Consider the following 13,528-nt stretch of genomic DNA (forward strand, 5'->3'; position numbering starts at 1 on the left):
CCAAATACTTCCTCCGTTTTTTTTTAGATGTTACACTTTCTATTTTAGGAAGTTTTAAAGATGTACTTATTTTGGGTAATGACTTCTCTCTATCTCTCTCCTATCACATGTTCACATGGGACCCTTTTGTTTTTCATTCTCTCTATCTCTCTTCTCTCCAAAAATTACCTAGGAGTCCGTGATTTGAAAAGTGTAACATCTAATAAATCAAATTTTATAGTTTTACTTACACCAAATAAAACATAAACATCTCGACAAATGTAAAAAAAGTAGAGGATAGGAGTTAGTTTAAGTGGGTAGAGCGCTCTCCCTTTGCCCCCGAGGTCAAGGGTTTGATCCTTACCACCAGCATTATGATATGGTATTTTCTTAGCATGTTGTGCATGCCTTACCAGCCAATTTGTTGGTGTGATCCATTTTTTAAATTGTATGGAATGTGTCAATTAAGAAATTAACTAGAAATTTGCCAATTAAAGTAGTTTTCTAATCATACCTTGGAAAGAATTTAAAACTCGTTACTTTGGTAAGTATTGATGTATTATTTTTGAGATTTCAATAAATAAAAAGATTAGTTCTCATCAGTCAATACTAAGTTAGCCTAGTTAGGGGTGTATTTGAGTAACCCCTTGTAACATTTAAGTGAGTTATATGTATGATGAGAGTGGAATAATGGAGAGCAAATAGTAAATATTGAGAAAGTAAGTGGTAATGAGTTATACTCATTGAGTCATCGTGTCTTGCTAAGAAAAAAATGAATTTTTTGTTGTTAAAGAAAATATAATTGAAGTCAAGTAGGCAAAGCATGACTTGGTCTTGAGACATAAGGTATGTAAGTGAGGGGATATTCGTTCAAAGCCTTATAGGAACGGTATAGGTTGGATCCATTATTTTTTAGTTGTTTTATTTGAATTTTCACCCTAATAAAAAAATATTTAATATAAAACTTTGTTATATCCTCATGAAGCTAATATCGTTAACCATTTACATCGGAGGCTTAAAGGACTCTTATCAGGAGTTGGCCAAGTAGTTCAATCAAGAAGGTCCACTATATCCTTCACAAATAAGTAGAGAAAGGATATACTTCTATAATTCCACCAATCGATACGTTTGTGTTAGGCCTGCCTTAACTAAGACAGATACAATTATTTTGAGTTGCATAATTATAATAATCTTAGACATAAGCATCAAAACATGTATCAATCTTCAACTCATACAATTGTGATATTTATTATATAACTCTCAAGCAAACAAGTCATTGTCACACATCTTTATTAGAAGGAAAGAAAAAAAATTGCAAATACAACAAGACATAATGCAAATATAATTCACTTTCTATGGATTAGGAAGCACTTGGATGATAGTATAGTCTTTAAGCATATTGTGGGTTGTTGGAAAGATACTCATCGACAGCCTTGTAGGTCATCTGCATGCTTAGAAGGCCACCCTTAACAGCCTCCTCTGTAACAACTGCATCTCCCTTGGTGTGGAAATGACCAACCATTTTATAGTGACTTCCTGAACCAGATGATTCAATCTTGGATTCATAAACAACACATTCCAATAAATTATTAAGAACATCACCCTCAAAATTTGTGTACTTCACGTGGTGATTATCCACATCAAGCATATCGAGCCTCCCTTTCACATACTTGTATGGACTCCCTGAGATATTCATAACCATCACATGTATTAGTATTAAGCAAAAGAAATTTGACTTCTACGACATAAGGTAGCGAAATCGTGTGCTTGCTGGAACGATAGGTTACAGGTTCGGATCCCCTTTGCCTACTTTGTACTGCCTTCGTGGCTCATATGAATCGACAAAAAATATATAGAACTCTTAAAAGTGTGAATTAGTGTAAAAAGTATTAGAATCAATTACCTTCCGCAAAATTAAATTGTTTGATGCTTCCAACAGCATAGATATCTCCTTCAACGTCTATGCTTTTAATGATATGAGGTACCACTTTGGGGAAAAGATTGTGGTTGTCAATGCACAGGGCCTTAAACAGACGTGCTGGTGCAGCAGAACTGGTTTCGTCGATGATGGTGAATGTGTATACACCCATTATGATAATATACTGCTCAAGATTATGAGGAAGTAAATAAGAGAGAAATATAGTTGATGATGTTGGATGCAAAATGATGAATGTTCTCGTTGGTTTTTATAGAGCTGAAGCTTAGGTAGCATGAAAGCAGCATTTTTGTTGTTTATTTTTTGGTCTACTTTTGCTGATGATAGTGTATGCATTGGATAATGACTTCTATTATTTCTGACCAAAAAATAAAATATTTGAAGGGTGATCAATTTTGTTTATGCTTATATCTATATCAATACTAATATATTAAAAGGTGTTCATCAACAAGGAAGTATGCCACGTGGTGCTATCCCTTACCGTGTTGACTTCAGAAATTCCACATACAATAAAAAAAAAATTAGAAAATGCATGGTATAAGATTTGAATTTGATCTCATGGCCTCAAACTTGTATACTAAAGTTTTAACCACTAAACCAAGTGATGTTTGGTGTTATAATTTCAAAGTAAAATACTAAATATTATGAAAATTATGATTACCCTGGTCATCGCCCGTGGCCTAAAAACTAATTATTAGTTGAAAGGTGTGACGTGAATTAGGATTGTTATTAGCTCGTAAATGTTATTACGTTAAAACCATCAACTAATAATAATGGTATGTTACTACTTACCAGTTACATGACATGCGTTGTATTAGTTGTATATGAAAGTGTTTGCCATAGGATTTATATCTATAGAAGAAAAATATTACTAGATAGTAGATAAGTAGATAGATTTGCTATTGTCTACCTGTGATATCATCTGAATAGTTTTATTAGAAGCTTGTTTTCTATAGTCTTTTTTTGTCTTCTCTTCTATTTAGTCTTTGAAGTCAATATTGGCTTGCATTTAACTAATATACTCAGACTTCAGTACTTGACCAGGAATCAGGATAGCTACGAAGATATAAGTACTTAAAAAATTGATAGGCTACGGTGTATATGTGGATATATATATTAATACAATATAATTCTATTGAATATTTTCTGAATTATAGTTCTTGAAAAGATCCTTTACTCCAACTAAGGGTGCGTTCTGTTCAACTTAAAAAATTAAGTTTCAGGTCCAATAAGTTCAGATAAGTTCAGATAAGTTGCAATAAGGTCTAATAAGTGCAATAAGTTCCAATAAGGTCTAATAAGGTCCAATAAGTTTCAATCAGGTGCAATAAGCTCCAATCAGGTGCAATAAGTTCCAATCAGGTCTAATAAGGTCCAATAAGTTCCACTCAGGTCTAATAAGGTCCAATAAGGTCCAAATAGTCAATGTTTAATAAACATTTGTATTATTGTCCACTATTTTGTTATTCATAATTTCATATCACTATTAGCGGATTATGTTATTATTAGAATTTTAATTAAAGTACCACAATGATTATATAGTATTATACTTGTATTAGTGTCTATTTTATTATTTATTTGTATTATGTCTATTATTTTATGTTAGTGGTAATAAGGTCCATAAAAAATTTTGAGGGGTAGTATTTACGTTAGTGGTAATATTTATGTTATTCATGGTCAATGTTTTTGTCTAATAAGGTCAAATAAGTTTCAATCAGGTTCAATAAGGTCTAATAAATTTCAATCAGGTCCAATAAGGTCTAATAAGTTTCAATTAGGGTCAATAAGTTCCAATAAGGTCCAATAAGGTCAATCAGGTTCAATCAGGTCCAATAAGTTCCAATCAGGTTCAATCAGGTCCAATAAGTTGAATCAGGTCCAATCAGGTCCAATAAGTTCCAATAAGTTCAGTTCAGGTTCAATAAGTTCAATTCAGATAAGTTCCAATAAGTTCAGGTCCAATAAGTTGAATAGAACGCACCCTAACTATTTATGAATGCTTTGACTTTTGTTAGAAAAAAAAGACTACATTTTAGTTTCGACAATGTATCGAGTTATCATTCGCAATATGATATGTTTGGAAATTGAACTTAGTGATAAAAATATTAATAATTTATTATTATATCGTCTCAAATCTGTTATGAGAGGCATCAAGTGGTGTGTGTGGAGTAGGCAAGGAGTATGATTGAATTTTATAAGCTAAGTATTAATAGCCTATAAAATAAGTCCTTACAGATTGCTTAGCATATCGTATATAATTCTTCCAAATTCAGACCCTATACTGTAGGAAGGATAAATAATTTTACCATAGTTATTGCATTTACAAAGTCCAAATGAATAAGGTCCAATAAATAGATGATTAGAATATTCTCTTTTTGTCGTCTAAAAACACAATTATTGTGAATCTCAAAAACAATTCTTATACACTAAATTCGGTCCTAAAATCCGAAATATCATACTTCAACCAATCAAATTAATTAACATCGACCAATAGCTATCTTTTATAAAGAAGAAGAGCAGCAAATCTTGTTCGTACTACCAGACTTTACTTATTTTTCTTTTTATAAATTAATTATTAGAGTCTAGAGATTGGGTACACAATTAACTTTCTGAGTATATACTACTATATAGTAGCTCATAATCCTTGTGCCGTTGTGCGTGAAAGATATAGAAGTCTCACCTAGACACCTACATATCAAGATCCAAGGGAGGAGATGGCATCGGCCATGGACCATGGTATAGGAACAATCCGCATAAACTTAATATAAGGGCGCATATTGTCTCAGCGCAAAAAGGTGTGATGGTTAAAGTAAGGTACTACTCTCTCCGTTTCAAAATATAGTTCCCATTTTCTTTTTGAGTGTCCTAAAATATAGTTCCCATTTTCATATTTAGTTCCACATTTTTCCGTAATTTGTCTATAAAAACCGTGTCTCATCATTTATTTGCTTCATTGAATTTTGTTTTTCCTTTATTTATTCAACCAAAAAGTTACAATTAATGTTCTTTCACCAATTATTTTCCATTCTCTCTCCTAAAATCATCTTTTCCCATACAATATTTATTTAAATAAACAACAAATCTTTACTATCCCTCTTAGATTCTACTTGCATAAATTACCGTGAAAAAAGGGAAATGGGAACTATATTTTGGGATGGAGGGAGTAGTATCTTACTAATCCGTGCATCAAAATCTATATTGGGGGTAAGGGTTAGTGGCGGAGCCACATGGTTAATTATGGGTCATCTGACTCCATTCAAACTTGAAAAAAGGTGGAATTTTTCCTTAAAAATTTTGAGATCTTAGTGTATTTTCTTATAAATTTAACTTTTTGAATCCTTTTAATTTTCTTTGATTTTATTTTAACTCATTAAGTATATTTTCTAAATCCGCCACTGATAAAGGGAGCGACCAAATGGTAGCCGACTAGCCATAGCACGCACTCAAGTCTCAGGGGAGGGGTAGGGCCACAAGAAACATTTGATGTTGGATCTAGGTTGAAGCCCTAAAAAAGTTAGGCCCATGGTTTATGTAATTCAAGAATCTCTATTATATAAGGGAAGGGGGAATTATGGTGTCCCTGAATGAAGAGACTATTTTACCCTCCTTTCCTTCTTAAATTACAAATTCACTTACAAACCAAGGGGGCTTCAAACAAAAATACTTGAAATAACATTATAACAATAACTCACAAGTCACAAGTCAACTAAAATCATAGAATTGCATAATTTACATTATACAAATCACTCAAATTAGGAAACTTTACAAAAAAACTTAAAAATTCACTTTACTGCAACCAATACACTACAACATCAATACATACTCACAATAATATTCACAAAAATTTGACTTGAAATAGTTTCCACTCTCTTCACAATCTATGAATTAGTGTAATTAATTCAAAAATCAACAAAAAAAATTCATATTAGAAATCATAAATAAATTCAATAAAATCTTTATTTTGTTCAACCTTTGAAAAGTAAAAAGAAAAAAAAAAGACTGGTGAGAGATTTAAGTGACAGAGACTAAACCAATCAATTTTGCAACTAAAAACAATTATACTTCCTATGTCTCAAAATTTGACTCTTACTTATGTCGAAGAAAATCGAGGTTCTGTCTCGAAAAAAAATCTAAGCACGCATCGCGTGCAAAAAAATGCTAGTATATATATAGTTGAGGAAAAAGCCTCCCAATAAAATTTTATGCATCTCTGTTTGGGAGGAAATTATAGATAGTTTTTCCGTGAGTTTTAAATTGATTTTTGACTTTTGATTTTCTCATACTGTAAACAACATAAACAAAATAAATACAATCCTCTTTTTGATGTAATTCATATACGTGTTAAAAACCCAACATGCTCTTAATATTCATTAATAGTTAGCTCAAATTTAATAATTTTCCAAAATTTAAAGTTGGTTCCAATTGCACAACTCGGCCCGAAACCAACTTCGATATATTTGACCTAGATCTGATCATTTTAGCTCGGGACGGCCCGACTAGCTTTTGGGCGGGTTTTTTTGCCTCGCGGTCAGGTCCGGCCCGGCCCGAATTTTTCCCTTTGAGCGGGTTTTAGGCAAGCCAAAAATGATTTTTTTGTCTATTTTTTGACCCGGCCCGATTTTGGCCCGAAACCCCCTCATTTTAGCCCAAAATAGCGGGATTTGGGCATAAAATTTTGATCTGGCCCGACTAACGGGCAATTTTTTAGGCCCGACCATTGATCACCTCTAATTTGACTGAGTATCGGATTCTGCTCACCCCTACTTGTGACTTGACCAAGTAAGTTAATTGACATCAATATTTTACCAGTGCATTCGAAATAAACTTTTTAATGTGACAGGAGTATATATAACAATTTTTCTAAAAAAATTATCTATATATTTTGAAAATTATATGATTATTGAGGTGATACAAGTCATACGATAATTAACCAAAATTGTCTATCTTAATCACATTAGAGTAGAACTTATCAAAAAAAAAAAATCACATTAGAGTAGAGTCAGGTACATGAGTCAATATTTTATACTTCCTCCATTTTGTTTTAAATGAAACGTTTGTTTTTTCACGCAACCCAACACGCTTCTTTAATCATTCATATCTTTAATTTAGTTGTGCACACGTTAAAAATATAAAAAAGATATAATTTGATAGTATCATCGAGACGAATCTAACCAGATCCTATTTGACTATATTTTTCTTTATATAATGACAACAAATTGAAGTCAAAATTAATCAATGTATAATATCATTTCACCCAATATTTCGTTTAAAACAAAAAGGAAGAAATATTAAATTTCCCGTTTTCTTCATATTGCATCCAAGTCATTGTCGACCTCCCTTGACTTTGTCTAAAATTATCTATACTTTCACTACCTAAAATAATGCATCCTTACTTACATGTCTAAACCACCTACTGTATGTGGGAGCTTAGTATTAAAATGCAAAAACGATAGTACTCCACTACTCGTTAAGTTGGCCTAGTTCAGGGAGATTCGGTGCACCATACTATTGTCACATTGAATATTGATTATGAAGTGTGGGGACCTTCCGTCGTGGAGTATTTCACTTTACCTACACATTTGATTGTCATGATTCATGGGAATAACGGTGCACACGAAATACTAACAACTAACAAAACATAATGTAAAATCACACATTTTTAGCTTTCATAGCGCTCCTTAAATTACCAAAAATATAAGATATATTGCGTTTATATAAAAATTATTTGATTGGTAAGTGTATTTATGACAAATTTGTCAGTGCTAAGTATTGGCAAAATCATCTAACAAAATCTCACAAATTGTTGGGGTGTTTTGAGTATGGAGTTTCTTATGATCCAACACGAGGTCTTATTGACGGGTTAAATGAGTCGAGGTCTATGGGTGATACGTTCTGATTTGGGTGCTTTCCTGTGGCTTACGTATATGGGAATTTGTTTATGTTTTTTGGGCTGTATTTTGAGCTAGTCGATTATGAATATTCGGGAATACTATATAAACACTATGGTACATGTAAAACCAAACTTGTTTGATGGAGGTGGTGGGAAACTCACATTGTGACCTTAAAGTCACAAGTTCAAACCCCAATACCTACTTGTATATGGGGGTAAAGATTCCCTTATATCCCTTACTCTCAAGCATTAACTTGTGTAGCTGGAATAGCTGGCTTGCGAGAGGTGTTGGTCCAGTATGATCCTTCTTTTTACCAATTAAGTATATATGATTGAATAAGACGGTAAGGTACACATTTTTTTTGGGGCCCCCATTGGGAACCTATGAATCTTTCTACCATACTATTTAATATCATTGAATATTGCGGATTCTAGCCTGCTCATTTCAATTAAGAAACAAAATTTGAATCCTTTATTTTCTTTCTATTTTCAATTACTGATAAAGAAATACGAAGTCAAGTTTCATTCAAATTAATTATTTTGGCTTACCGTTTTTACATTGATAATAAGTAAAAAAGCACCAGGAACTAGAATGAATACCATTAAGATTGATTTCATTCATCGACTGTGAATGTAACTAACACATTGCTTACGAGCCACGTTAAATATGTCTCGATTGTTCTTGCTCTTCGTTCTTAATTTGCTTTTGTTATAACACGCATGACTATGCTTTGTCTTGTGTGTAAATATTTCAAAACGACCAAATATCATAGGTGAAAAGTGGCAAAAGACGAAATAGTAATTTTAATAAATCTTAGGGACAATGCCAAATTTTATTTTTCATTTGCTTTTGTTGGGTTTCCATTTTCCATCATTGAATGAACCCAAAAACACTCATCAATAATAAAATCTCTAATCAGGGATTTTTCAATTACCCCACATTTCTCTCTTTCATTCTCCTCGTTAATGATCACTCGAGGAAACAAAAAGCCCTCTTTAATTTAAAATCACCAGAATAATTTACTAACAAATCTCTTGATCCTAGATCTCTCTCACCTGCTACTACTACATACACACTACCCTTATTTTCTCAGTATTTCTGGGCTACTTCTTTTCTCTGCATTTACAGCTCTTATTGCATCTGGGTTTTTTAGGCGAGTTTCAGGTATACTCATCTCTTACATTACATCATATAATTGTTATTCTACTTTGTGTTTAATCTCTTTTATTAGGTTTTTTCTTCTGGGTGAAGAAAAAAATATTTTTTTTGTTGGGAGTACATTTAGATTTGCTAAAATACGTTCAGGTTCATCAATAATTTTTCTGGGTGTTTGAATTTTTTTTGGATAAGTGCTTAAGTGGGTTGTTATTGATAAAGTTTGCCATAATTATAGTTATCTTGAATAATTTCTTACTAATTATGAAAAAATGATTATGGTAGGTCTGTTCTGTTTGAACTGTTTTTTGTTAATTTGTCTAATCATCGTGTTTCTTGCTCATATAGTGGATTTTGATCTCTCTAATTTGCAGGAACTATTTGATTTAAATTCTTCCCAAGTGATTGATGGTGTTAGCTGAAGGAGGTGCCATTGTTTGTTAATCTGCTATTTTTGGGATATTGATGTTGAAATTGGTGGTTAATTGATAACCTGGGTTGTGTTTGGATTGATCTTTTTGGGTTACAGTAAGCTTTTAGGTCATCTGTAACCAAATCTAGAGTTCTAGAATTGTATTCTAGATGAGTTGTTATTGCTAAAATTGGCAAATACAACTATCATTAACATTTTTATCTTTGGTGCAAAAACAATCAAGAGGTGGAATCTATAAATGGTCGATTTCGATTAGAGGAGGAATAAGAATGGCTTTAGGTTCCTCGAAAGACTATGCTTCTACATCTAATTATCCAAGAGCACTGTCTTCCATAATAATCTCAGTTGGACTACTAGCTGTTTTCATTACTTTTGCTTCTTGGATCTTATTGTCGTACCCAATTGGCACTGTTGTTCAGAGCTATTTTTATGGGGTTGATCAGACAAGCGATTTGGATTTGACGGTGTCTGTGGAAGGTGTGAATGGGACTCAAGTTCATGGTGAGGGGAGGTCAGGTTTTAGTGATACAGAGTTGCCGAAGTCTGAGGGTACTACAGGAGTAAGTCGAAATCAAGATGCTGAAGGTAGCCAGAAACAGGATGTTCAAGATACTGAAGGTAGCCAGAAACAGGATGTTCAAGATACTGAAGGTAGCCAGAAACAGGATGTTCAAGATACTGAAGGTAGCCAGAAACAGGATGTTTTTAAGTCTATTGCTAATGATACAATGCCTACGGAACACGCCACTGAGAACCCTTTACCAACGGAAAATAAAGATTCAACAAAATCCGACTTGGACAATACTACCTCAGCTGATTTGCCTAAACTAGAGCCGTCACTTGTTAATGTCGACACCAAAGCTTCAGTTAATGCAGGTTAGCCCTCGTTCCCCTACTCACCGTTTTTGTTCTAGCTTGCTATTTCCATGATATATTGATAACCCTGTTTTCTTTGAAAATGGTTGGCTTCTATATTGTTTAATGCTGCCTTTTGATTGCTATTGGACTGTGTTTCTTTCTGCTGCTGTAAGTATTTGGTTTTGTTTATGGCTTTCAATTGAATCTCGATTTGAGTTCATAAAAATTCCTATGGAATACATATGCATGCTATTGCGAGGTATCTAAGTACTCATTATGGCTCTCTGCTTAGGTCCGAAAGCATGAAAAAAGTGGCTCTTGACAAGGAGAAGGAAGTGAGGAGGAAGAAGAGATGAATAGAGTAAAAAGAGATGTAAAATGAATGGTGCAAAGAAAAATCAGAATCTATGAACTAGAACCTGTTTTCCTTTTAAAGTTAATTAGAACTCTTAAATTCTAATTTTGATAATATTTCTGTGTGCTTCTGTTTGTCCAAGCTTAATTCACACTAATTTAGCGAGGGTTGGAGGGTAATTTGTGTGGCTTTATGGTACATTTACCGGCAATAAGCATTGAAATGCTCTACATCGTTTTGACGAGTTTTCTGATGATTTTTCTACTAGTGTTTTTAACATGCATTTTATAATCTCTTCAGAATGTGATCTGTATCATGGTGAATGGTTCTATGATCCCGCTGGGCCAGTGTACACAAACAATTCATGCCCTGTTATTACTCAAATGCAAAATTGCCAAGGCAATGGTAGGCCTGACAAGGAATATGAGAATTGGAGATGGAGGCCAGCTCAGTGTGAACTTCCAAGGTTCAATGGCACCAAATTTTTGGAGTTGATGAGGGGAAAGACTCTGGCTTTTGTTGGTGATTCAGTTGCAAGAAACCAGATGGAGTCTCTGCTGTGCTTACTGTGGCAGGTAAACAGACAATCTATACACACATACAGTGCAAAGTTGAATATTATGAAAAGTATCTGAGATTGCTTAGCAAATACATCTTCCACAATATTCATGAACTATCAGGAATTTGACTGATATTTTTGAAACAAAATTTATTTCGAAATGACTCTGTATATTGCTAATATAATGAACTATATAGTGTTTATAAGATCCTGATTCATAGTATATGTATCACGGCGCCAGCCAGATTGTGTCCCTATATATGTTACACACTGTGGTTCAGTTTTGCTCAATTCCTCATTTGTCGTTAATTTAGGTTGAAGTTCCCAAAAATCGAGGGAATCGTCATATGCAACGCTGGTTTTTCAGATCAAAGTCTGTTATGATAACTCGGATTTGGTCCTCGTGGCTTGTCCATCAAACATCAGAAGCCTTCGGTGAGATCCGAGAGGGGGTTGCCAAGCTTCACCTTGATGTCTCAGATGAAATTTTCATGCAATACGTCCCGACCTTTGACGTGGTTGTTCTTTCTTCTGGTCATTGGTTTGCTAAGCAATCTATCTACATGTTGAATAATGAAATAGTAGGAACTCAGTTATGGCCCCCACCAAAGAGGCAGCCGATGAAGATAAATAACATTGAAGCATTTGGAATTTCTGTTGAAACAAGCTTGACTGCCATGGTTACGCATCCCAATTTTACTGGACTAACCATTCTTCGGGCTTACTCACCAGATCATTATGAGGGTGGTGCATGGAACTCTGGTGGATCATGCACGGGAAAAGTGGGCCCTATCTTGCCTGGTCAGTTGCTGAAAAACGCATATACGAATACCATGTACGAGAAACAGGTGAGAGGTTTCCACCGGGCTGTTAAGAAGCAGGTAAACCGGTCGAAATTGAAGTTGATGGACATCACTGAGCCCTTTTCATATCGACACGATGGTCATCCGGGTCCATACAGGAGTCCCGACCCTAATAAAATTACAAAGCGGGGACCAGACGGGAAGCCACCACCACAAGATTGCCTGCATTGGTGTATGCCGGGTCCAGTTGATACCTGGAACGAGCTCGTGCTTGAAATTATAAGACGAGAGTTTGAGGGTAACCAAAACGCTTCCGTTTAACTGAAACAGGTTTCAGTAGCTAGGTTAGCCTCTCATACTTTGCTATTCTGACGATTAGAAATACTTGTAAAGTATTGTTGTCATAGGAGAAGGCAAGGCCTAATTTCCCCCTTTTTGGGATCTTATTTGGCCTGATTACTTAGTAGAGGAGATGTTTCTTGTCAGCGGGGTCAGTTTTTTTAATGTGAAATACTTGTTTGCCAACCATTGAATTGTCAATTTTCTAACACCAGGAAGGTTCTTGTAGATGATTGGTGTTCTATAATAGTTCTTCATTTAATTATTTGGTTATTTCATTATTGTTATTCTCTCTTCCCATACTCCATATATATTTTAGTAGTCTGAAAATCTTGAGTAGAGATTTCTGTCCCCAAAATTATGGCCCGGCCTAGCCCGAGGCCGCTGAACTTGACTGGATTTGTTTGGCTCCAGCCCGACCAATGACCAGCTTTAAATTGCGTTGCCAAATATGTTTAAACAACATTCATCTTCAAGAATTTTTTTTGACATCTAGAAAACGTACATTGATGAAATAACGAAGTATAACCTAATACAACCACATAGAAAACAAAGGAAAATCTAAAGGAGCTTTATGAGCTCTTACATACTCCCCCCGTTTCCTAAAGATCTTCCCTCTTTCCGTTCAAGTGTGTTTCCAAAATATCTTCCTTCTTTTACTTTATTCCTTGTTTGGAATTTTTTCCCCTTTTTACCTTCTCATGTCCCTATCATATGGTCTACCATTACATTATTAATTCAATTTTACTCACTTTCTCTCTCCTACTTTAACCCATTTTTATTTGTTTATTTATCTTAATCCCTTTCTCTCTCCTATTTACCCACCCCATACCCCACCCAAATGGATCCTGATACTACCTCCGTTTTCTAAAGATCTTCCTTGTTACTGTTCCTACAGATACCAATGAGGATCCATTGTGTGGGGTGTGGAATAAAAAGGGGTTGAAGTAGGAGAGAGAAAAGGAGTAAAATTGAATTAATAATGTAATGGTGGACCATATGATAGGGACATGAGAGGATAAAAAGGGAAAAAAGAATTCCAAATAAGGAATAAAGTAAAAGAGGGAAGATCTTTTGGAAACGCACTTAAACGGAGAGAGGGAAGATCTTTAGGAAACGGAGGGAGTAAAAAACGAAAATAAGCAAAGCTATAAAGAGTCGCCTATCAAATAGTGCGCCGCTGGTCGATGGATGTGCTGGTGGAGTCAAAACTTTGATGT

General features: G+C 34.4%; 2 protein-coding genes across 2 annotated transcripts; one reads left to right on the forward strand and one right to left on the reverse strand.

The window, feature by feature from the left end:
• Window positions 1-1,208: 1,208 nt before the first annotated feature.
• On the reverse strand, window positions 1,209-2,139 carry LOC104888645 (major allergen Mal d 1). The gene is made up of 2 exons (XM_010673668.4): window positions 1,883-2,139; window positions 1,209-1,662 (listed from the first exon to the last, which is right to left on the reverse strand). Exons 1-2 carry the CDS (start codon window positions 2,067-2,069, stop codon window positions 1,370-1,372), a joined length of 480 nt encoding a protein of 159 aa, XP_010671970.3. The 5' UTR covers window positions 2,070-2,139; the 3' UTR covers window positions 1,209-1,369.
• Window positions 2,140-8,654: 6,515 nt separating this feature from the next.
• On the forward strand, window positions 8,655-12,581 carry LOC104888646 (protein YLS7). Its single transcript, XM_010673669.4, has 4 exons — window positions 8,655-8,970; window positions 9,336-10,270; window positions 10,908-11,182; window positions 11,481-12,581. Exons 2-4 carry the CDS (start codon window positions 9,664-9,666, stop codon window positions 12,288-12,290), a joined length of 1,692 nt encoding a protein of 563 aa, XP_010671971.2. The 5' UTR covers window positions 8,655-8,970; window positions 9,336-9,663; the 3' UTR covers window positions 12,291-12,581.
• The last annotated feature ends 947 nt before the right edge of the window (window positions 12,582-13,528 follow it).

This window comes from Beta vulgaris, chromosome 3 (genome assembly GCF_026745355.1).
Source record: "Beta vulgaris subsp. vulgaris cultivar EL10 chromosome 3, EL10.2, whole genome shotgun sequence".
Taxonomy (NCBI): Eukaryota; Viridiplantae; Streptophyta; class Magnoliopsida; order Caryophyllales; family Amaranthaceae; genus Beta; species Beta vulgaris.

What these genes read in the sequence shown, in the direction of transcription:
- LOC104888645 (XM_010673668.4), bottom strand. Translation starts at nt 2,069, where the DNA reads ATGGGTGTATACACATTCACCATCATCGACGAAACCAGTTCTGCTGCA. An exon ending in ACAATTTAATTTTGCGGAAG is followed by an intron (nt 1,663 to 1,882) that starts GTAATTGATTCT and finishes TGAATATCTCAG; the next exon opens with GGAGTCCATACAAGTATGTG.
- LOC104888646 (XM_010673669.4), top strand. Translation starts at nt 9,664, where the DNA reads ATGGCTTTAGGTTCCTCGAAAGACTATGCTTCTACATCTAATTATCCA. An exon ending in CAAAGCTTCAGTTAATGCAG is followed by an intron (nt 10,271 to 10,907) that starts GTTAGCCCTCGT and finishes TAATCTCTTCAG; the next exon opens with AATGTGATCTGTATCATGGT. An exon ending in TGCTGTGCTTACTGTGGCAG is followed by an intron (nt 11,183 to 11,480) that starts GTAAACAGACAA and finishes TCGTTAATTTAG; the next exon opens with GTTGAAGTTCCCAAAAATCG.